Here is a 22,201-nt window from a genome sequence, read left to right as displayed (position 1 = left end):
TTAGGGTGTAGTATAGATTGCCCTAATAGCCTTTATAAAGCATAGACCAAACCCCTCTCGTTCCAGAATTTGCCATAAATAACACCACAACACTCTATTGAATGCTTTTTCCATGTCGAGGAGCATCATAGCCATCCAGTCACCTGTTGTTTCTGCAACATCAAATAGAGTTATTGCTTGATTGACATGATCAATTTTTCCTCTGCCAGGTATAAATTCATGTTGCCATGGTGAGACCAAGATTTCGGAGTGGTGGCTGGGTCCTTTTTAAGTGTTTGTAGGTAAAGGAATTTCTGAATCAAGTCAGTGTTCGTATGGTCTCCCTGGAAGAAATTCCTCTCTTAGAGGTTATAAGTCGGTCAGATTGTAGGATAGGACAAATCTATAATCTTTTAAAGAATACAGCCCCAGGAATCTGAAGAAGACTGAATCTAATTGAGCAAGAAAATTAGGAGAGGAGGAAGTGGATTTGTATATGTCAATTGGCCAAGGAATGAAGATTCTTCTCTCAACTAATTTAAAAGCTCGGCACTACAGAACTATATTTAGATTATATTATACTCTGGAGAAGTTGTTTGGATGAGGTGAAAGGGAAGATAAGTGCTGTAGGTGCGGAGAGGACCTGGCTGACTAGATAAGTATGCTTTATGGTTGTGAGAAACTGCTGCCGCTGAAGCAGGGTATCAAGGCATATTGGTGAAAATGATTTGGGAGGGAGATGCGCATTAGGATGCTTCTTGGTTATGACAACCGAAGTTAACAAGATTTTACTCTGACCTATTTCATTTGTATTACTATTGAAGTAGCTCGATTATTAATTGGAACAGTGTGGAAAAGTGCAGTACCTCCTATATTCCAGGCATTGCTGTGGCGATTAATGGATATTTATAATGTGGAAAGATACTTATATAATTGTAAGGTTAGGGGGGCTAAAAAGAGAGGTAATAAGATTTGGTCCCCCATGATCAGGTGGCTGACTGGACCCCTTGGCTGTGAGAACTGGATAGTCCCCGGATACTAGAAGGGAGGGTTATAGCTGGCTATTTATTTATTTATTTATTTATTTAAACTTATAAGGCGCACGGAAACCCGCAATGGGTTTCCCGGCGCCAAGGGACAGACTAAAGACGAAAAGAACTGCCAAACAAACTACTAGAAAAAGACTGCTCTGATCATTGCTGGAACAGCCAGGTTTTTAAACCCCTGCAGAAGCGAAAAAGATCCGTCTCCAGCTTCAGGGTCACGGGCAAGGCATTCCAAGACTTAGTGCCTAGATGAGAGAAAGAGCGGCTGCCCATCTTCACCAGCTTAAATCTAGGGACAATGAAATCGCCTTTTCACGAGGATCTCAAACAGCGGCTAAGCTTATAGGCCCGAATGAGACCCTGTAGGTACTTCGGGGCTGAGTCCTGTTTGATCTTAAAAATGTGGCATAAGGCTTTGAATTTAATTCTACTCGCTATTCTCAGCCAATGCAGATCACGAAGCGCTTGAAAGGCAGATGTTCTCCGAGGAACATTACATAGAAGCCGTGCGGCCGCGTTCTGGACAACCTGAAGTTTATTCACAGTTGTTGAGTCAGCACCAAGATAGAGGACGTTACCGTAGTCCAGGCGGGAAACTACCAGTGCCTGGACCACGGTCCTCTGTGTAGAGGTGGGGAGCATCCACAAGATTTTTTGAAGCCATCTTAAGGTGGCAAAACAGATGGAGGCCACCCTAACAACCTGTTGCCGCATCGTCAGCCTTTCATCAATGAGGAATCCGAGATTGCGGACCTGAGCAACGGGTTGAGGGGTAGGGCCCATACTCTCGGGCCAATTTTGAGGACCCCATAGATCTTTGCCCTTGCCCAGGATCACAACCTCTGTCTTATAGCAGGCTATATTTTAATGAATGGGTTTTTAATTAGAGGAGGAGGAGGTTTAGTGCTTTATCGGCAGCGCATACTGGTTGCCTGATCTGGTCTGCACAATAGCGCCACCCCTGGGGTATGAGATTGCTCCGATTACTTGAAGCTGCTTTTTTTAATTAAGTCTGTTACTTGCCCTTTGCAGGTAATGAAATGAATTTTATTATGCCATCTCTATTACAATGAAATGCATTACTTGTGTATGCTCTTCTCTTTGGGAATCTGAGTTGTTGTGATAACCTGCTTTTTGCTCCCTTCTTTGAGACCACCAGACTCTTTTGTAGTTGCGATGAATTGTATTGAGGATTAAATCTGTGGTTTGGTCTTTAAACTCTCCCTTGGACCCTTTTTCTCCCCTGTGGGAGTTGTAGTACACACAAATAAATAAAATTGGCAATGGAGAAAAAGTTATTGTAAAACATCATTTTATTTTCTAAATGAACATTAAAAAAGTTACCGTAGTTAATACAACCCACAGTACATTTTAGTTTAAACAGATGATCACTTTCCAATAAATTAGCAGGGCAGGTTAGGTTCAGAAGGTAGGCGTACTGATCCATATTTGGACTTGATAAGTAACTGGGTGGGGGACAAGCGTTTTTGTTGATATGACTGTGTATCAATTATTTTGCTTGATACTAGAAGTGAGTTTTAAAGCCAAGTCAGCTAGCTCCAGTATCATCAAGGCACATGGCTAATCACACAGAGAACATATATCCCTTTCTGTTCTGCAGGGATTCCAGCATATATGGAGTAGTCAACGCCTCTTGGACTATCAAATACTCCATTCAATCCGTCTAAATAGTCAGGAAGTGATTTGGCCTTGTCTTGTTTACAATTAATTTGTTTTCATCCAGTCACTTTCGTGTCTCCTGATAGCCTTATACACCAAGACTGCCCTCAAACCTGCTTCAAGATATGAAAGAGATTAACACACACCTCTTTAAAGAACACTGCATCATCATTGAGTAACAGTTGTGTTCTCAAAACCTAGCTACCCTTCCAATCAGCTGTTTACTGTATCTTTGTCTGTACAAATACCACAAACATACAACAGTGTTCCCATGTTAGTGCCTATTTTGTGAAGTGTAAGGAAACTGTGTGTACTCAATTCTGTTCCAGCAGTAAATCATATTTCCACCAAACAGGAATTTCAAGATTACCTGAGTTTCTTCCTATTCCCTCCCAGAGGACCCACTGTGATCATTGACAGTTTGTGGAGGAGTTACTTATGGCAGTGTGTGCTACTCCTGCTATGTTTGCAGTACACAGTAGGAGTCAAGTGAGGGAAGGAGGGAAACATTGAACATGTCTTATAGGTTCCCAGGCCAGAACTTCGTGAACATATTTTAAGAGACTTAGAGAGTGAGCATTATTAGGATAACTTCTGTTCAGTCTATTTAGAAGACTTCGGTTTATAACCCCTACTTCGGGCGGCGAGTAATTTTCTCATGATAGTGTGCTGCTAGCACTTGAATGTTTTTCAAATAATCATTTAATTGCAGTTACTGTGATTGTATTGTTGACCAGGCAGAGGAACTCAGAAGAATGAAAGAGGTACAACTGGAACAAGAAGAACGAATGGCCAAAGAAATAGCAAGAATAAATCACGAAAAACTCAAAGATGAGAAAATCAGACAGCAAGTGAGAGAAAACAGGTATTGCTACTGTTAATTGTTTTAGTGAGACATGTTTCCCAAATAAACCACTTAAGAACCATACAGATTTTCACATGCACCCACGGTTTTCTGTAACAAAATTCTTTTACTCTACTGTGAGTTTTTACAAAGCATGAATGTAGTGGGCTTGTCCCACATGTTGAGGTGACATAAGTAGACGCTGTAGACCAGGTCAGGTACAAGTAGAAGTAATTTATTGAGCTCTTAAGATGTAGATATAATTAGCCCCATCAGGAGCAGCCTCCTAGCTGCTCAGCCCATCCTCAACTGACAACTCTCATGCATCCAAACATTCCACTCACACCAAGATTCTAACCAGAACACTCACACTGGCTGAGCAGCTAGGTGAAGAGGAGTACAGGAACATACATACAACCTGAGGATACTACATTAACCATGCTTGATAAGTATTCAGTAAGCAGTGTGAAAAAATATAACTCCATACTTGGGCAGGGCCAACATTATTCAACATTCTAAAGCTTTCCATGCATTGTTGAATATTTTTGCATTTGTGATTTTGAAGCACACCTGCAAAGCAAGCATTATACTAAGTGAGCCAAAGGAATGGACAACCCTTCTGTCCATGTATAGAGAAACTTTTAGTGAGATATAGCACAGCGAGGGAGAAATAACTCCCCTAAAAGTAAAGTACTGTTGTTGTTGCTAGATTGAATTACACTATGTAAATTTGAACACTTTTCGATCAATTATATATGGCTCCTTATCAGGCTGATGCTGTAAATCCTGAAATTCTAATGTCCTTTTTTACGGATTATCTCCACATGCTCATTAAATATTGTGTAGGATTGCTTAAGCTTTACTTGGCCCAGGCTGAGTCTTGTTTTTTAATTAATGTCCGACGCTCTTTGCGCTTAAGCTTTCTTGTTTTTTTTTACCCAAAAAGGTATCCAGGCAAGATTTATGTCTTTTTTTCCCCCACACATTTTATTTTTGTGTTTTCAGCCTACTTGCAGTGTGTTGTGGAAACTGGTGTGAAACCCATCGAGGAACATGGAAAGCTATTCATTTTTCAAAGCTAGGCAAAATTCTGAATTCAGTTATGGTTTTTCCAAAGAAACGAATAGTTTCCTAAGGAGAAACAATGGGAAAAAGAATGTAATATTTAAAATAAGTGTGAAAAAAGGACTTAGTGACAAATTTTTCATCTGTAATTTTTGGGCCTTATTGTATGATTTATGAAAGTAACGTACAGTTACATACATCAGATACTTCTGGTCGCAGTGATATATAGTGTTGGATGGTTGTCCAAAAAAGTGATACCTAGAGCCGACAACCAATCTGCATCTTATAGTGATTTTATATTGTGTACTGACCATGGTGCATTTCATATGGTCAAATCTAATGAATGAAAAATGGCTTTGGAGGAAACCTATGTGTTTTATTAAACCCATTTGTTTATTGAATGATTATCGACACTCATACATTGGAACCATGCACGTTACGGATCACATTAAAATTGCAGTTTGTTATACCGATCTGTTCACGTCTGAATACACACAAAAGTAACTGCAAGTGTAAACTCAAACTCTAATCTATTGTCCATATATCGGTGTGGTATGTTGGGGGAGGTCAGGTAGTGAGGGGAGAATATATAGGTGGCCGGGGAGGGATTCTCAGTGTTTGAGGATGCAGTAGGGCTCCAGTTACAGCTGGGAAACTGGCACCCCCTCCCAGTTGCCCCATTCTTGGAAGTGGGGAAGGAGGGGGCCCCAACAGATGTGACCCTAGTGGTGGAGGGCAGATTGAGCCAACTGTACTACCAATTTGTGAAGAATTGGGTCCCTTAGGGAGTTTCAGCCAATGCTGTTCCAGGATCCTAGTGTTGTGGGGTGTTTCACGTGATAGAGAGGTCTGAGGCACACTATATTTGTGAACCACCTCAGCCTGCTAGCGATTCTCGAGTTTGCATACAGGACCTTTATAATCGCAATTAAGGACTCGCAAAAGCCTACTTTGATGCATGTGCCCCATAGTGAGCCAGCTAATTAGTCTATGTTTAGTACCCATTGTGTATAAAGTTTGTATGAGTTGATGGGTGACCGGCTCGGTCTCATGAGATGCCCAAATGTCCCCTAATGGCACCCTTCAAGGAGCCGTAGAGGCATAATTGGCCTTTGGAAAGTGCATACTTCTCGGTCAACATCTCAAACATCATTAACTGTCCATTCTGATAAAGCTCACTATCGCTTATTAACCCAGCCTCCTCCCAAATGTGAATTTGTCGACTCAAGAGGTGGCCCCTTCAAGTCGGGAGTCCGAGCAATGGGACCGCCGAGGCATAGGCAAGAAGGTGTCTGGTGAGATGAATTGCTTTCATCATGCAGGAGAGTGCGTCCCTCAGGAGAAGAGGCGAAACTGGTGGTGGTCGGACATTGGGGTGTATATGTTAGAGGAGAGCTGCCCGGGACAGAGGAGGGCCAACTGAATTTGTGTCCTCCAGGAACCAGCCAGCCTGCCAACCAGTAGGAGAGCCACTGTAATTGGGAAGCCAGATCGTAGTATTCAAAGTTAGGGGCTCCAAGGACCCCTTGAGCTGAAGGGAGCTGAAGCTTAGGCAGGGCAACTTTTCTAAGGGAGTTGTGGCAACAGAGTTTCCCTAATAGGATGTATAACTTTAAAAAAAAGACACTGGGGAGAATCACCGGAAGATTGGCGAAATAATAAAGTAAACAAGGAAGTATCACCTTTTTAGCAATGGCTATGCGGCTTGCCACAGATCGAGGGCGGGACTTCCAGAAGGTCAGGGAAAACCTATGTGTTTTTGAAATGTGCACATGCTGTTGAGTTTAGGAATGATGGTTATTTGTACCCTTCTAAATTTGGAGTTTCCATACTATCGTAATTCAGAATGCATTTTGCATAATGTGTTCATTCTTGCACACTGGCTAACATTTCGGAGCCAGAAATAGAGAGCAATCCAATTGGTAATAGCAAATCTTCTACTTTTCTATGTACCCACACTTCGTCAGATAAATAGGCTACCCTACTTAAGTGGGTAGGCCTTTTGCCTATAAACGGGAAAGGCCACAAGACATGATGTGGAGACATCACGTTTTTGCATGTAGAAGCATCCTTTTTGGTGATATGTGAAGCTGCAAAAGTTTGGCTCGAGTTCGGCTGCTACCCAGGAAAACCTACCAAATCCGGACATTTTGTAGTACTAGACACCCAGGGATGTCCTGAGTGGTCTGGCTAACCCACTAAGAACAGAAAACACTGTTATGGCATTGTTTTAGAAGAAAGTATACTTCCCACTACAAGATACTGAAAAAATGTCCATATTGAGATCGATCAGGTCTATTCCATGAAATAGGTTCTGCACTGGTCTTTTGACTCCTCATAATCAGGCAAATACTCCCATAATGGAAAAATAGGGATTTACAATAAACAGAAGTCTATTCATACTTCCAACCACAGTGCCCTAGAAATATGCTCAGATCAATGTTGTTGGCAATGATGTGCCACAAGAAAGTGTTCTCATTTCTTTTGTACCATAACTTTAGAAGGGGTGTTGAGATGGAATATAATCTTTTCATTTGTGAACGAACAGCTACAGAGACTGCATGCATTAAATAAACACATATTTATAAATTAAACATATATTTAAAACATGATCCTCATCAGGAATGAATACTGTTTTATATCCTTAAAAGGAAATTATTGTACTTGCAACGTATAAAACATAGGGTATAAAAAGAAGCACTGTTTAAACCATAATTTGCTCCTCTGACACCTAATTGCACCAGAGCCCCTCCTCTTTCCATACGTTTACTAACAAACGTTATAGCTATAGCCTTTCTTTCCACCATCACCTGTTTAACAGCTGGAAAGGAATGTTGACCTCCTAAACCATTGGGGCTGAGGGCTGCTTACCCTGCTGTACTGCTAACCCACTAAGAACAGAAACATTATTATGGCATTGTTTTAGAAGAAAGTATACTTCCCACTACATTGTTGCCACCTCCATTTAATTTTCATCACCTGCAATCCAAAACTGTTTGCATGTTAGCTGTAAAGGGGGTCTTCACGCCGGCCGAGCTTACCCTGCTCTGCTGAGGCGTTTCAACAGTCTCCTGCTCCTGTGTGGCGGCCGGGCTTTGCTCCGTTGAGCAACTTGCACTGCATTTCCTGACTGGCCGGGCTTGGCTCTGCCGGTCAGGACTACACCTCCCAGCAGCCTCGACTTCAGCACGCCACCCCCCTCATCATCCAGCGCCAGGAGGCGCATAAAGCACCGCCCGTTGCCGAGGACCTGGTGTTAGCTGTAAAGGGGTCTTCACGCCGGCCGAGCTTACCCTGCTCCGCTGAGGCGTTTCAACAGTCTCCTGCTCCTGTGTGGCGGCCGGGCTTTGCTCCGTTGAGCAACTTGCACTGCATTTCCTGACTGGCCGGGCTTGGCTCCGCCGGTCAGGACTACACCTCCCAGCAGCCTCGACTTCAACACGCCACCCCCCTCATCATCCAGCGCCAGGAGACGCATAAAGCACCGCCCGTTGCCGAGGACCTGGTGTTAGCTGTAAAGGGGTCTTCACGCCGGCCGAGCGTACCCTGCTCCGCTGAGGCGTTTCAACAGTCTCCTGCTCCTGTGTGGTGGCTAGGCTTTGCTCCGCCGAGCAACTTGCACTGCACTTCCTGACTGGCCGGGCTTGGCTCCACCGGTCAGCACTACACCTCCCAGCAGCCTCGACTTCAGCACGCTGCCCCCTCATCATCCAGCGCCAGGAGGCGCATAAAGCACCGCCCGTTGGCGAGGACCTGGTGTTAGCTGTAAAGGGGTCTTCACGCCGGCCGAGCTTACCCTGCTCCGCTGAGTCGTTTCAACAGTCTCCTGCTCCTGTGTGGCGGCCGGGCTTTGCTCCGCCGAGCAACTTGCACTGCATTTCCTGACTGGCCGAGCTTGGCTCCGCCGGTCAGGACTACACCTCCTAGCAGCCTCGACTTCAGCACGCCGCCACCCCTCATCATCCAGCGCCAGGAGGCGCATAAAGGACCGCCCGTTGCCGAGGACCTGGTGTTAGCTGTAAAGGGGTCTTCACGCCGGCCGAGCTTACCCTGCTCTGCTGAGGCGTTTCAACAGTTTCCTGCTCCTGTGTGGCGGCCGGGCTTTGCTCCGCCGAGCAACTTGCACTGCACTTCCTGACTGGCCGGGCTTGGCTCCGCCGGTCAGAACTACACCTCCCAGCAGCCTCGACTTCAGCACGCCGCCCCCCTCATCATCCAGCGCCAGGAGGCGCATAAAGCACCGTCCGTTGCCGAGGACCTGGTGTTAGCTGTAGAGGGGTCTTCACGCCGGCCGAGCTTACCCTGCTCCGCTGAGGCGTTTCAACAGTCTCCTGCTCCTGTGTGGCGGCCGGGCTTTGCTCCGCCGAGCAACTTGCACTGCATTTCCTGAATTGGCCGGGCTTGGCTCCGCCAGTCAGGACTACACCTCCCAGCAGCCTCGACTTCAGCACGCCGCCCCCCTCATCATCCAGCGCCAGGAGGCGCATAAAGCACCGCCCGTTGCCGAGGACCTGGTGTTAGCTGTAAAGGGGTCTTCACGCCGACCGAGTTTACCCTGCTCCGCTGAGGCGTTTCAACAGTCTCCTGCTCCTGTGTGACGGCTGGGCTTTGCTCCGCCGAGCAACTTGCACTGCACTTCCTGACTGGCCGGGCTTGGCTCCGCCTGTCAGGACTACACCTCCCAGCAGCCTCGACTTCAGCACGCCGCCCCCCTCATCATCCAGCGCCAGGAGACGCATAAAGCACCGACCGCTCCCTCGTCCCGCGAGGACGCGCCGGGCGAAGCCCGGGCCGTCTGTGGCCGTCCGGGACAGGAGGAGGCAGGGCTGGGCCACCATTCTTGGCTTCATCAATTGGGGTGTTTTGCATCAGGTAAATAGTGCCGGAAATAACTCTAAATTGAACTTAGTGAATAGTATTATATCATATACTAATGGCGCAAAGTCCAAAAAGGGCCCAAACACCCCTATATCAACACGTTCAACGTCAAGGAAAAAAGAACTTGGTACCACCCCACTACCGAGCCTAACGGCAATAGACAAAATGCTGCAAAAAACTATTGGGGTCATTGTAAGAGCAATAGAAAGAACTGAGAGACGTATGTCATTACCACCAAGCTTGTGTTTATCAAATTTACCGACTCAAAATAGGAACTCTTGTACAAATACATCTGAAATTACAATGTTTTATCAGGATTCCATTCTTATGGAATCCTATGCAGATTTTCCGGGGAAAGATCATAACTGTGCTAGTATACCGCAACCATCACCTCCCATTGACTTCCCATGTCAAGAAAATAGATTGTCAGTGTCTCCCAACATGCTAACGGATGAGGAGTCTCCTATTTTAATTAATGTATCTGATGATCTGGAGAAGTCTAATGAACGTAGCGATGTTAATACTAACCCAACAGATAAGACAGATAAAGAGATTATTTCCCAAAATACAGATAGTAGAAGCTCCAAAGGTAAACCAGCATTCAGTAGGAAATTGCTGATCTCACATAAATTTCGGGGGAAACCAAAGGGTAGACAGAAGAAATTAGTACCCCTTTTCTTGAAACAAAAGGGTGATAGGAGCAAGATACAAAGAAGTCCTGAGTTGCAGCCGAATGTAGATAGGTGTAACACCCAACAGGAAACCCTATCCCCAATTGTAACAGATCTTATGACCCAAATCGAGAAGTTAGTAAAGTCACTTACTTTACCGATAGTGGAAAGATTAAAGGTCCTAGTTGACAAGGTAGGAAATTTAGAACATCTAGGCATAACTCACTCAGATATGCTTGAAAATATGAATGTACCTGTTAAGCCAGTTAAGGCAATCTCCCCAAAGGAAAACCCCCGATTAAGCAGGCCAACGGTGGTCAGAGAGTAAATACTCGCATTACACCGACTGGTCCAGTTAATACCCCGCATAATGCTGCACCTAATAGTCATACTGTGAACACAGGGCAAATAGCCACTGCAGACAAACCGAAGAAAGTTAACATAGAATCCACTAATTTAAGCAAGGCAGTCCCTATGCAAAAAACATATAATATAAATACCTCCAACTCGGAATATAATACCACTCTACTCCCGTTAAATTATTTCTATAGGAATCAGTCAGGCAAGCAATTCAAAGCCGGAATGTTAATCATTCCATAGTTAATTACCACAATACAGTCCGTAATTTTAGTGCCATGCCCAAGTTCAGAGATAACTTTCTAATTCCCACGTACAATAGATTTCAGGTATTCAATGCAATAGATGAGATAGATTGACTTAGTGATCAATCTGTATTTCTACAAATAGATACTGTAAAAACTGTTGGCATTGGAAAGGCCCTTCAGGGACACATAACCCCCCCCTAAGGAGACTTTGTGTAGATCTGAAGTTGATCTTGAGGTGTTTGGATTAAATAGAGAGGATGCGGTTTCTGAGGAAGGAGTAGTGAGAGGCGGCACTCATACATCTGCAATAAGAGCGGCAGAAGTTAGCTCAATAGATAGCCTAGCAATAGCCCACCCCCACATTATTCCATGTAATGCCAACGATGAAGGTCTTAACATCACTTCATGGAATATTGCGGGAATTACTGGAAAATTAGCTACCCCTTTCTGGAAGAGTTTTACTAACCAAGGGTATGATATAATTTGTCTCCAGGAGACATGGATCAAAGAACAAATTTATGTGGAGCTATATACATCATATTATGTGGCTGCAGTAACATCCATAGCTGGCAGGGCAAAGGGTGGGCTGTTAACTTTGGTATCAACAAAGCTCACTGAGTTTAAACTTGGGCATTGCTATGAGGTTGCCCCGTACGCACAGATATTATGCTTACAACATGGAAAGGGTGGGGCCCTGGTAATAATACATTTTTATAATAACATTCCGGGAGCCAACCAGGTATCGCTAATACAAGATATAGGGAGGGAAATAGAAAGATCTTTATTACAATCCAGAGACCCACCAGTCATCGTTTGGGCAGGTGATTTTAACATACAAGCTTGTAAATATTCACAAAGGGGCATTTGTGGTCATCTAGGTGAGCAGGATAGGAGAGACTGCACTCTTTATAATCATTTTCCGCATACTTTTTTTGGAAACGCATTAAACAACTAAGTTGCGAAATTGGATTTGGAGTTGCTGGATTGCGCAAAAAATAGCGATAATAGAGAATGCCCATCATTTAAAGGAAGGGATGCCCATTCTAACATTGACCATGTCCTTGTGTCCTGTGGCTCGGTCTACTCTAATTTATGGGTGATTGAGCAAATTGTGAGTGACCATAATAGCATTTCACTCCCACTATACGGTTGGGGGTGTAAAACCTCTACAGATGGGAAACATATACAAGGGATCTCAGCCGAAAGACCAAATGGCATGAGAATTAAATGGGCTAACACCAATCCCGACCAACTCATGATGGATGTTCATTGTAAATGTGCTGTAGAAATAAGCTACTGTCTAGGCACTGAGGTGATCCCTGCCAGACTCCTTGCTAACTTTGAAAAAATAAATGTGGTAATCGAAGGCCTATTGACTGCTAGGAGCCGGAGGCCGAGAAAAACCAAGGAGGTCTGGTTTGATAAAAACTGTGCCATGGCACTAACTAAACTTAAAATCGCCCTGGATACCAAGCCCAGAGATACAGTAAAAGTCAGGGAAGAGCGCCTAAACTATAAGACCTCGTTAACTAGGCGGAAAAAGGATTTACAAGACGAGGCGTGGGCCAATCTGGATATGGCGGCTTCCACCAAAAATCACAAGTTATTTTGGGAAACAATTAATTGTCCTTTTAAAAGTAAAATAACCTCTCATGTGAGTTGTAGTGCCTGGGTAGTTCATTTTTCTAGGATTTTTAATTCAGACGGGTTAATTTTAGATTTAATTAAAGAAAACAAATCGAATTGGCAGACTATGCAGTTAAATATTAGCCTGAATGAGGTACACAAGGGACTTGGAAAAAGCAAGGGCAGTAAAGCCCCTGGCCCCGACGGGGTACTAGTGGACCTCTATAAACACGAAATGGACCTATGGGCACCTATACTGACACGTTTGTTCAATGCTGCGGCTGAAAATGGGTTACCACAGACATGGGGTCAGTCGATTATTGTCCCCCTGTTCAAGAAAGGCTCGAGGTCAGAGGTATGCAACTACCGTCCCATCTCCCTTCTGGATTCGTCAATCAAGGCTCTCAGTAGAGTCCTCTTGGAGAGATTAGAAAACTGGGTCGATGAAAATGCTATGTTATCCTCAGTGCAGTACGGATTCAGAAGGCGGTTGGGAACGATGGAGCAGTGCGTAAACCTCGAGCTCCTTGTTAGCAAATATACTAAAGCTAAAGAAGGAAACCTATTTTTATGTTTCGCAGATTTGAGTTCTGCTTTTGATTTAGTTGAACATTCTCTTTTATGGCCAGTTTTATTAGATATGGGGGCGCCACCCGAGATCATTCATTTTCTGGCGAGACTTTATGAAAATTTGTCCAGTAAAGTCAGATTTGGTCCAGCTGGTGAATGTACCCCTTTTTTTAAGATCAATAGGCATTCGGCAAGGATGTGTTTTGGCACCTCTTTTTTATTTTCTTTATTTATAAATCAAATTGACCAAACACTCAGACTAATTACAGCCGATGCACCTACTGTTAATGGTAACCCCATCCCAATATTGTTGTACGCGGATGACGCGGTCCTCCTGTCCCGCACCCAAAATGGCCTACAATGTCTTATCAATAAATTTCAGACTTTTATAAATAGTAGGAAGTTAATAATAAATAAAGGTAAAACGTTAGTAATGTCATGCGGGAAGAAAACTAGGAAAAACAGGACTTTTTATTTAGATGGGGATAAGTTGTAAACTGTTAAAAAGTTCTGTTATCTCGGAATTACATTTTCCGGGGATGGTAGGTGGGCCAGCGAACAAGAAAGCGTACGTTTTAAAATGGTTAGGAATACCAGTAGTGTTTTTAGATTTGCTGCTAAGTTAGGGGGTTGGAGAATAAAGGAGATGGTGTTGATCTATAATTCAAGGTGTCTGTCATCGGCCCTATATGGGGCTGGAGTCTGGGGCTACAACACACAAAGTGGCAAGCTAATCCAGAATGAGGAGAACTCATTCTTGAAACGCTTGCTATGTGCCCCGGCCTCAGCTTCCACTGTGATAATCCATAAGGAAGTGGGCTTAAGACATGTTAAGGACCTATCAGCTCTGCGCCCACTGGCCCTATGGCGCTCAATTTGGTCTAAGCCTGAAACAAAATTTACTCCGGACGTAATAACTGACTGTCGAAGGCTCGATTATTGTTCACGCATACCATGGCTTAGCCATATTAAATACTGGTTTAAAACGTTGTATGAAATCGATGCCTTTCACGAACCTGAGTTGGTGGCCTGTGTATCCAAAAAAGAGCTTGCAGTATCCTTTGTAAAATACATGGAAAATATTAGATCTACAGAATGCGTGAAACAAAAAACTTTTAACCTCTATCAGGAGTATAGAATTAGCGAAGGCTTTCAATCGTATTTAACATCAGTTACAAAAAGCACACACCGTTTTGTATTAACTCGCTTTCGCTTGGGCACTAGCACACCATCTAGTGGCATTCCCCCTGATTAACCAGCACAGCACCTCTCCCTGTCCCTGTGACGGAGTATCTATACAGAGTAGCCGTCATTTTATGCTGTTTTGCAAATTTTATACTCCCATGAGGAAATTTTATTTAAAACCCATCTTTTTATCTAACAAATTACGATGTACTAAGACAGCTATGGAGGTATTGTTTAATCTACAGAGTCAAGTCATATGTTTCTGCACAGCAACATATATTTTAAAATGTATATCTGTGCGGAAATCGATGATTTTATAAATAAACTGAACTAAATGTTTATATTACCACATTAGAGAGAGACACATTATGTGTTTAGTGCATCAATGATATCATGAATTTTAGATTTGTGTTTTAAGTTTACTTAACCCGGGTGTATTATTGTAGTAGTGATCCTGAGTTTTTAACCTTTTTTTTACCTGTGTCCCAATCCCCATGAATGTTATTTCCGCAAGCTTTTGCACATAGACTAAAAGACTGCCATTGCACTTTTCGAATGCTAACTTTGCACGTATTTTCATATTTAGCACGTGTCACTTTATGGCAAATTTTGCACACGTACATGCACTAATGGCACTTTGAATTTCAAATTAGTGCTTTAAGCATATTTTCTATTTTAGGCACACCATTGCAAGTATGATTATTGCATTTTTATTTTCATTTTTAAATCTGTGTCCCAATTCCTTAAAAAGATGACTACTGCATTTTGTGAATGCCAATTTTGTACATATTATTCTAATTGATAGCATGTGTCACTTTATTGCAAACTTTGCACATGTTTTATATCGATATAGCTGTAGAGATAAAATTGTATTCTATTATGTACTTACATTTAGGAATTGCTGCTGATATTCATATTCATGTGCTGAATATATTTCGTATATGTACTTTTTTTTTAATGTTTGTTGCTATATGGTCCTATACTTATATATACCGAATAAAGCATTTTGAATCTGAATCTGAACTGTTTGCATCTTTGAGGTAGCTTGAAGTTTCGTTTGAAAATAGTTCTGGCTGTCCGTGGTTTTTGATTGCAATGACTCTAGTTCTTGAATGGTTCATCCCATAAACTGTTTCTTATATAGTCATTAAACCAATGAAATATTTTGTGTTACGATTTAAGCTCAAATCTGTTTTTTTTCCAGTTTCGAGCTTCGGGAGTTGGAAAGTAAGCTGAAATCTGCTTATCTGAACAGAGAACGTGCTGCACAGGTTGCCGAAAAAGAAGTATTAAAATATGAACAAATGGTATGTATTTGTTTAGTTCCTTTTTCTATGTATTCAGCCAATCAAACTAATCTGCGGCCATGATTTCTCTTCTAGGGGATCCTCATCCATAGTCATCAGCATTAGAATATTCCCGCCCATGCGCGGGACCCCGGAAACACTATATTATAAGTGCCCCACATATATATATATATATATATATATATATATATATATATATATATATATATATATGTATGTATGTTTATATATATGTTTATATATATATATAAACATGCAATAGCAGCCAAATCACATCAGAGCTGGAATATGCTGTGAAGAATTTCCACCATACATGAATAATATGCATTAGAAACATGAGAAACAACACCAAAGATTGTTTAGAAGCTGTTTTAATGATTAGGCAGCAGCAGAAATTCTTATAACACCCTGAAAGCATAGAAAGCTCTCAGGCTGCATTGCAAACACACAGTCTAAAAAGACTGAAAAGCTAACCTGTAGCTATATACAAAAAAACTGACGCCGTGCCTTTAAGGCACCAATGACCCCCGGTATCCCATCATGCCTCAGGGGTGACAGTTAGGTCAGTTGTACTTTCCGGTTTCTTCAGGAAGGATCCTGGTAACACAGCTCCACTAATTTTCTGTTTTCTGACAGAAAATTACTTCATTCTTAACAACTTTTTCTAATTACTTTGACATTTTACATCAAGTCAAGTAATAAACTGTCTTTTTTAGTCAGTTTAGTGAGCATTTTCAGCTGAGAATGCCTTCACTTTTTGACAAATGCCCTTCTTGTGGCAACAAGAAGGCAAAATCAGACAACCACGACGTTTGTATCCTGTGTCTGCCTGAAGAACATGATCCAGGCACCTGTCCTCACTGCGAGCACCTGTCAGGATGAACTCTCAAAGACAGGGAGAGAATTCGCATCTATGGCCTGGCTCACAGGTCATCCAGAGGAAGGTCTCCGGTGAAGAAGGGCTCCAAGAAGGCTAGAACATCTTCAAAAGAGAAGTCTTCTCACCCTTCAGCTTCAGCGTCAGGCTTGGTGCTGAGGAAAGAGCCACTGGTGGGTCATTCATCTTCAAAACTACCGTCGACGGCAGGCTCGCCGTCAAAGACCAGGTACGTCGACAACGTCGAAGGATCCTGCTCCGTCGTCCAAATCCCCTCCGCTGTCGTCAACCGGGCGACGACCGGTGTCGAGAAATGTGACTCCGCCGCCGTCAACCGGGCGACGTTCAGCGTCGAGATCCAAGGCCCCTCCGCCGTCGTCAACCGGGCGACGATCGGCGTCGAGGGAGGTCACTCCTCCGCCGTCGTCATCCAGGCGGCGACCGGCGTAGAGAAGTGTGACCCCTCCGCCGTCATCTAAAAAACGACGTTCGGCATCGAGGACCAAGACCCCTCCGCCGTCGACAACAAAACATCGATCGGCGTCGAGGACGCAGTCTCCGTCGACGTTTCGTCAACGTTCGGTGTCGAGGGTGACCAATACCCCTCCGCCGTCGTCGCACAGACATTCGACGTCGAAACAGAGGGCTCCGTCGACGGCCGGTCATCGCCATTCGACGTCGAGACAGAGGGCTCAGTCGATGGCTGGTCATTGCCGTTCGACGTCGAGACAGAGGGCTCCGTCGACGGCTGGTCATCGCCGTTCGACGTCGAGACAGAGGGCTCCGTCGACGGCTGTTCATCGCCGTTCGACGTCGAGACAGAGGGCTGCGTCGACGACTGGTCATCACCACTTAATGACGTCGAAGGATCCAGCTCCGTCGTCGAAATCCCCTCCGCCGTCGTCAACCGGGCGACGTCCGGTGTCGAGAAATGTGACTCCGCCGCCGTCAACCGGGCGACGGTCGGCGTCGAGATCCAAGGCCCCTCCGCCGTCGTCAACCGGGCGACGATCGGCGTCGAGGGAGGTCACTCCTCCGCCGTCGTCATCCAGGCGGCGACCGGCGTCGAAGTGTGACCCCTCCGCCGTCGTCTAAAAAACGACGTTCGGCATCAAGGACCAAGACCCCTTCGCCGTCGACAGCAAAACGTCGGACGCAGTATCCGTCAACGTTCGGCGTCGAGGGTGACCAATACCCCTCCGCCGTCGTCGCACAGACATTCAACGTCGAGACAGAGGGCTCCGTCGACGGCTGGTCATCGCCGTTCGACGTCAAGACAGAGGGCTCCATCGACGGCTGTTCATCGCCGTTCGACGTCGAGACATAGGGCTGCGTCGACGACTGGTCATCACCACTCAACGTCGAGAGACCATAGATCCTCGCATCGATCGCCGTCGAGGCATTCGAATGTGATTCGAGATTGCTGGATCCGCCGACTCCCCGAGAGCATTCGGCGTCGAGGGAAAAACGTACGACGCCAGAACGTTCGACGTCGAGACATTCAGAAAGGGCTTGATCGTCGTCAAACAACTCTGTGATCATGGTTACGGAGTCAGCTTCTCGCCATTCTACTTCACAGTCTTCTGGCTCCTCAACAACATCTTCAAGGTCCAGAAGTCCTGTCCTCGGATCTCCTCTGCGTCAGCCAGATCCTTCGGCTGCGGAGGTCAGACTGTCTCCCAGATGGTATAAGTCATTGGACCATTGGCGAGATTCAGGGGCTACCAAACGTATGCATGAGTCCGCCAGTCCGCAGCACAGATCTCCTCTCCAGAGACTGGTGGATGAAGTGGACAGGCGTAGTCCTCCCAGAAAATCACCTGTGAGAAGACCAATCCGATCTCACTCTCCCAGAAGGTGAGATCCGGATCTCCCAGAGAAGATCCTGTCAGATCTCGTTCACCAAGAAGACAGGATCCGGTTAGATCTCGCTTTCCTAGAAGGGAAGAGCACCCAAGAAGGTCACGTGAGAGGAGGCACGGTGCTCACCGTAAACATCGAAGAACTCCGTTTACTTCCTCTACTTCTTCGACCAGGTCTTCCAAGAGGGATTACTCTCCCACGTTGACGGATAGTCCTACTTCCAGATCCTCTCCAGTCGATGACATCGGCACTTATCTGGATGTCCTGCAAAGAGGAGCTCAGAGGCTGAGCATTGAAATGTCTGTCTCCCAGGTTACTACGACAGTCATTTTTGAAACTTTGCACAAAAAATCTATCTCTCGTCCACTGCTGCCTTTAGTCCCGGGAATTATGGATCCGGTCAAGGACGTTTTCTTAACCCCGGCAGCCATCGGAGCGGTGCCAGCCCGCATACAGAAGAAATACAAACCGGCTTCTTCTGACCCAGTTTTTGTAAAATCTGACCCTCCAGCAGACTCTGTGATAGTGGCAGCGGCGAGGAAGACGCATGCAGTTGCTGCTTCCTCTTCAGTCCCACCAGATAAGGACAACAAATCTCAGGATTCGTGGGGTCGCAAAGTTTGCAATTCAGCTGCCTCCTCCCTGAAGGTCTCCAGTGCGGCTGCACTGCTGGGTAGATACGACAGAGCCTTATGGGACTCCATGGAGAGGTTCAAGTCCAAACTGCCAAAGGAAGACCAGAAGGACTTCAAAGAAACTATGACAGAAGGATGTTTGGTGGCGAACCAGTTGATAAGCACAGCAGCGGATGGTGCAGTGCTTGCGGCACATTCCTACTCACATGGTGTTTGTGCCAGAAGGTCGGCTTGGTTGCGCCTCACAGGGCTGAAGCCGGATGCTCAGCATCGCATCCTTAATCTTCCCTTTTCGGGTTCCTCTCTCTTCGGAGAACATGCTGACGAAGAGATGACCCATATGAAGACTGAACTGGATACGGTGAAAGCGGTGGGTTTGGAGAAGAAAAAAGAGTTCAAACGCCGCTTTAAGACCAACAGGGGGAGAGGGGCTCAACAGAGGGTTCAAACCCCTCAGTGGTCCCAGAATAAGAACCAAGGAAAATCCCAGTTCCGAGGCAAATCCAACAGAGGTAGAGGAGGTCACCAGCAGTCCTCTACCACCACGAGAGGAGGAAAGGCTTGATCAGTGGCTTCCTCTGGCGCCGTTGCCCACTCCAGTGGGAGGAAGTGCTTCACAACACCTGACAGAGTGGGTCAGCATCACAAAAGATCAGTGGGTGCTGAATATACTGCGCAATGGATACAGGCTACGTTTCCGTGCGCTCCCGAAAAGCATTCCTCCAAAGACCTCTTGTCCTCACCAGCTGAGCTTGCTCCGCAGAGAAGTGACAGTCCTACAAAAAAGAGCTGTAGAGGAAGTTCCTCCCTCTCAAAGAGGAAAGGGAGTCTACTCGAGATACTTTCTTGTCCCCAAAAAGGATCAGGAGGACAAGTTCAGGCCTATACTAGATCTGCGTCTCCTAAACAAAGTCATAGTCAGAGAAAAGTTCCGCATGTTAGCTCTTCACCAAATATGCCCACATCTTCAAGCCGGAGATTGGATGTGTTCGGTGGATCTGCAAGATGCATACTTTCACATTCCGATTGCTCTGCAGCATCGCAAGTACTTGAGGTTTGTCGTAGGAAGCAAACACTATCAGTACAAGGTGCTATCCTTCGGACTCAAGTCCTCACCACGAGTCTTCACCAAATGCATGGCAGTGGTGGCGGCTTTTCTTCACAAAAAGGGGCTCTTCATTTACCCATACCTGGACGACTGGCTCCTAAAGGGCCCGTCTCCGGTACAGGTGACGCACGATCTGCAACTTTGTCTACACCAGTTGCACAGGCTCGGTCTCTATGTGAACCTGGAGAAGTCAGTCCAGCGTCCGACACAGTCCATCCACTACCTAGGCTCCGTTCTGGACACAAGATTGGGAAAAGCGGTCCTTCGGAGGAGAGACTTTTTTCCATGAGGCAGAAGTGTGGGATTCTATTAGAGTCTCGGCTTCCGACAGTCCGACAGGTAGCCTCCCTGCTGGGTTCCATGGCGTCCTGCATTTTTCTCATCCTGAACGCCAGGCTGAGAATGCGCCCTATACAACAGGCTCTCGAAGACCAGTGGGACCAGGCGACAGGGCGTTGGGAAGATCGTATCACTCTTTCCCAGACAGCGAAGGATGCCATCAAATGGTGGACTCGGACGAGGAATGTGCTGGTGGGAGTACCTTTTCATCAGCCACTACCCACCCAGTCTATAGTGACAGATGCCTCTCTACAAGGCTGGGGAGCGCACATGGGTCCCCTACAGATTCAGGGTCAGTGGTCTGCACAGGAGCAGACGTACCACATAAACATGCTGGAGCTCAGAGCGGTGTTTCTAGCTCTCAAAGCTTTTCTTCCAGCGATCGAGTCCAACTCAGTCTTAGTTCAGACAGACAATACAACTACCATGTTCTATCTGAACAAACAAGGAGGCACACGATCTCGCCCTCTCTCCCCCGGCAGGCTCAAACCATCTGGCACGGGCTTCTCTCTCGAAACCTTTCAGTGGTGGCGGTGCACCTTCCAGGCGAGTTAAACATCAAAGCAGACGCACTCAGCAGGCACTTCGAAGATCAGCCAGACTGGGTGCTAAACGACGAAGTGGTAGAAGAGCTTTTTCGTTGTTGGGGTCGTCCAGCCACAGACTTGTTTGCGGACGAAGAAAACGCAAAATGCCACGCCTTCGCGTCCAGATTCCACCGGCCAGGGACGCAGGGGAACGCTCTCCTGATGGATTGGTCGGGAACATTTGCTTACGCGTTTCCTCCCCTGCCTCTAAATCCGAAGGTAGTTTCCAAGCTCCTCAGGTCGGACATGGAGATGATCTTGATAGCTCCGGATTGGCCACGACAGTGGTGGTACCCGGACCTGCTGCATCTGTCTGTGTGTCCACACAGACCACTTCCTTGCAAACCGGACCTGTTGAGCAAGATGAACGGGAGCATACTACATCCCAACCTCTCATCACTGAACCTGACGGCATGGCACCTGAGGTACTGCAATACGGGCATTTGAATCTGCCTCCCGAATGTATGCACATTTTAAAGGAGGCTAAGAGGCCTTCCACGAGAGCGTCTTATGCGTTCAAGTGGAAAAGGTTCTACATATGGTGTAGGGATCATCACTTAGATCCGACTAAAGGGCAGGAGGAGGTAATCCTGCCATACCTCCTTTCTTTGGCAACTTCTGCTTTGAAATATGCTTCCATTAGAGTGCATTTGTCAGCCATAGTGGCGTACAGGAAATCACCTGATCAGATCTCTTCCTTTCAGGTTCCGGTGGTTAAGGACTTCCTCCAGGCTTTGAAAAAAGTGTATCCCCCTGTGCGAAATCCTTCTCCTCCTTGGGAATTGAACCCGGTACTATCCAGGTTAATGTCACCTCCTTTCGAGCCCATCCACAAGGCCTCTTTACAACCTCTCTTCGAAGGCGGCCTTTTTGGTGGCGATTACCTCCGCGCGCAGAGTAAGCGAGATACAAGCGCTCTGTGCGAAGGAACCATATACTGTTTTTCACCACAATAGAGTACTCCTAAGGGCTCATCCATCTTTCTTGCCTAAAGTGGTTTCTGATTTTCATATAAATCAGTCCATTTCCCTCCCTTCGTTTTTTCCAAATCCTACGACCCCAGCCGAGCGGTCACTGCACTCCTTGGATCTTAAGAGAGTGCTCAAGTTCTATTTGGAAAAGACTAAAGGGATCAGGAAAACGGATCAACTGTTTGTGAACTATGGTTCAATGAGGACGGGTTTTCCAGCGGCCAAGAGGTCCATCTCCAGATGGATTGTCTCTTGCATTAAATTGGCCTATCAGCTTGCAGGCAAGCCTTTATTGGTGTCACCCAAAGCGCATTCCACTAGAGGGAAAGCCGCTACAGTAGCTTTCTTACATGACATTCCGATGT

At 45.7% G+C, this 22,201-nt stretch overlaps 1 protein-coding gene across 1 annotated transcript in view; it reads left to right on the top strand.

The window, feature by feature from the left end:
• The window catches only part of MNS1 (meiosis specific nuclear structural 1), a 206,095-nt gene that overhangs the window by 25,333 nt on the left and 158,561 nt on the right, over positions 1–22,201 (top strand). The window contains exons 3-4 of the mRNA XM_078684605.1: positions 3,443–3,570; positions 15,354–15,456. Of these exons, the coding sequence (XP_078540731.1) occupies positions 3,443–3,570; positions 15,354–15,456 (231 nt within the window). The remainder of the gene's footprint in view (positions 1–3,442; positions 3,571–15,353; positions 15,457–22,201) is intronic.

Source organism: Lissotriton helveticus, chromosome 3_2, assembly GCF_964261635.1.
Source record: "Lissotriton helveticus chromosome 3_2, aLisHel1.1, whole genome shotgun sequence".
NCBI lineage: Eukaryota > Metazoa > Chordata > Amphibia > Caudata > Salamandridae > Lissotriton > Lissotriton helveticus.
Note: the sequence above shows the minus strand (reverse complement) of the source record. Positions and strands in the feature narration are given on the sequence as shown.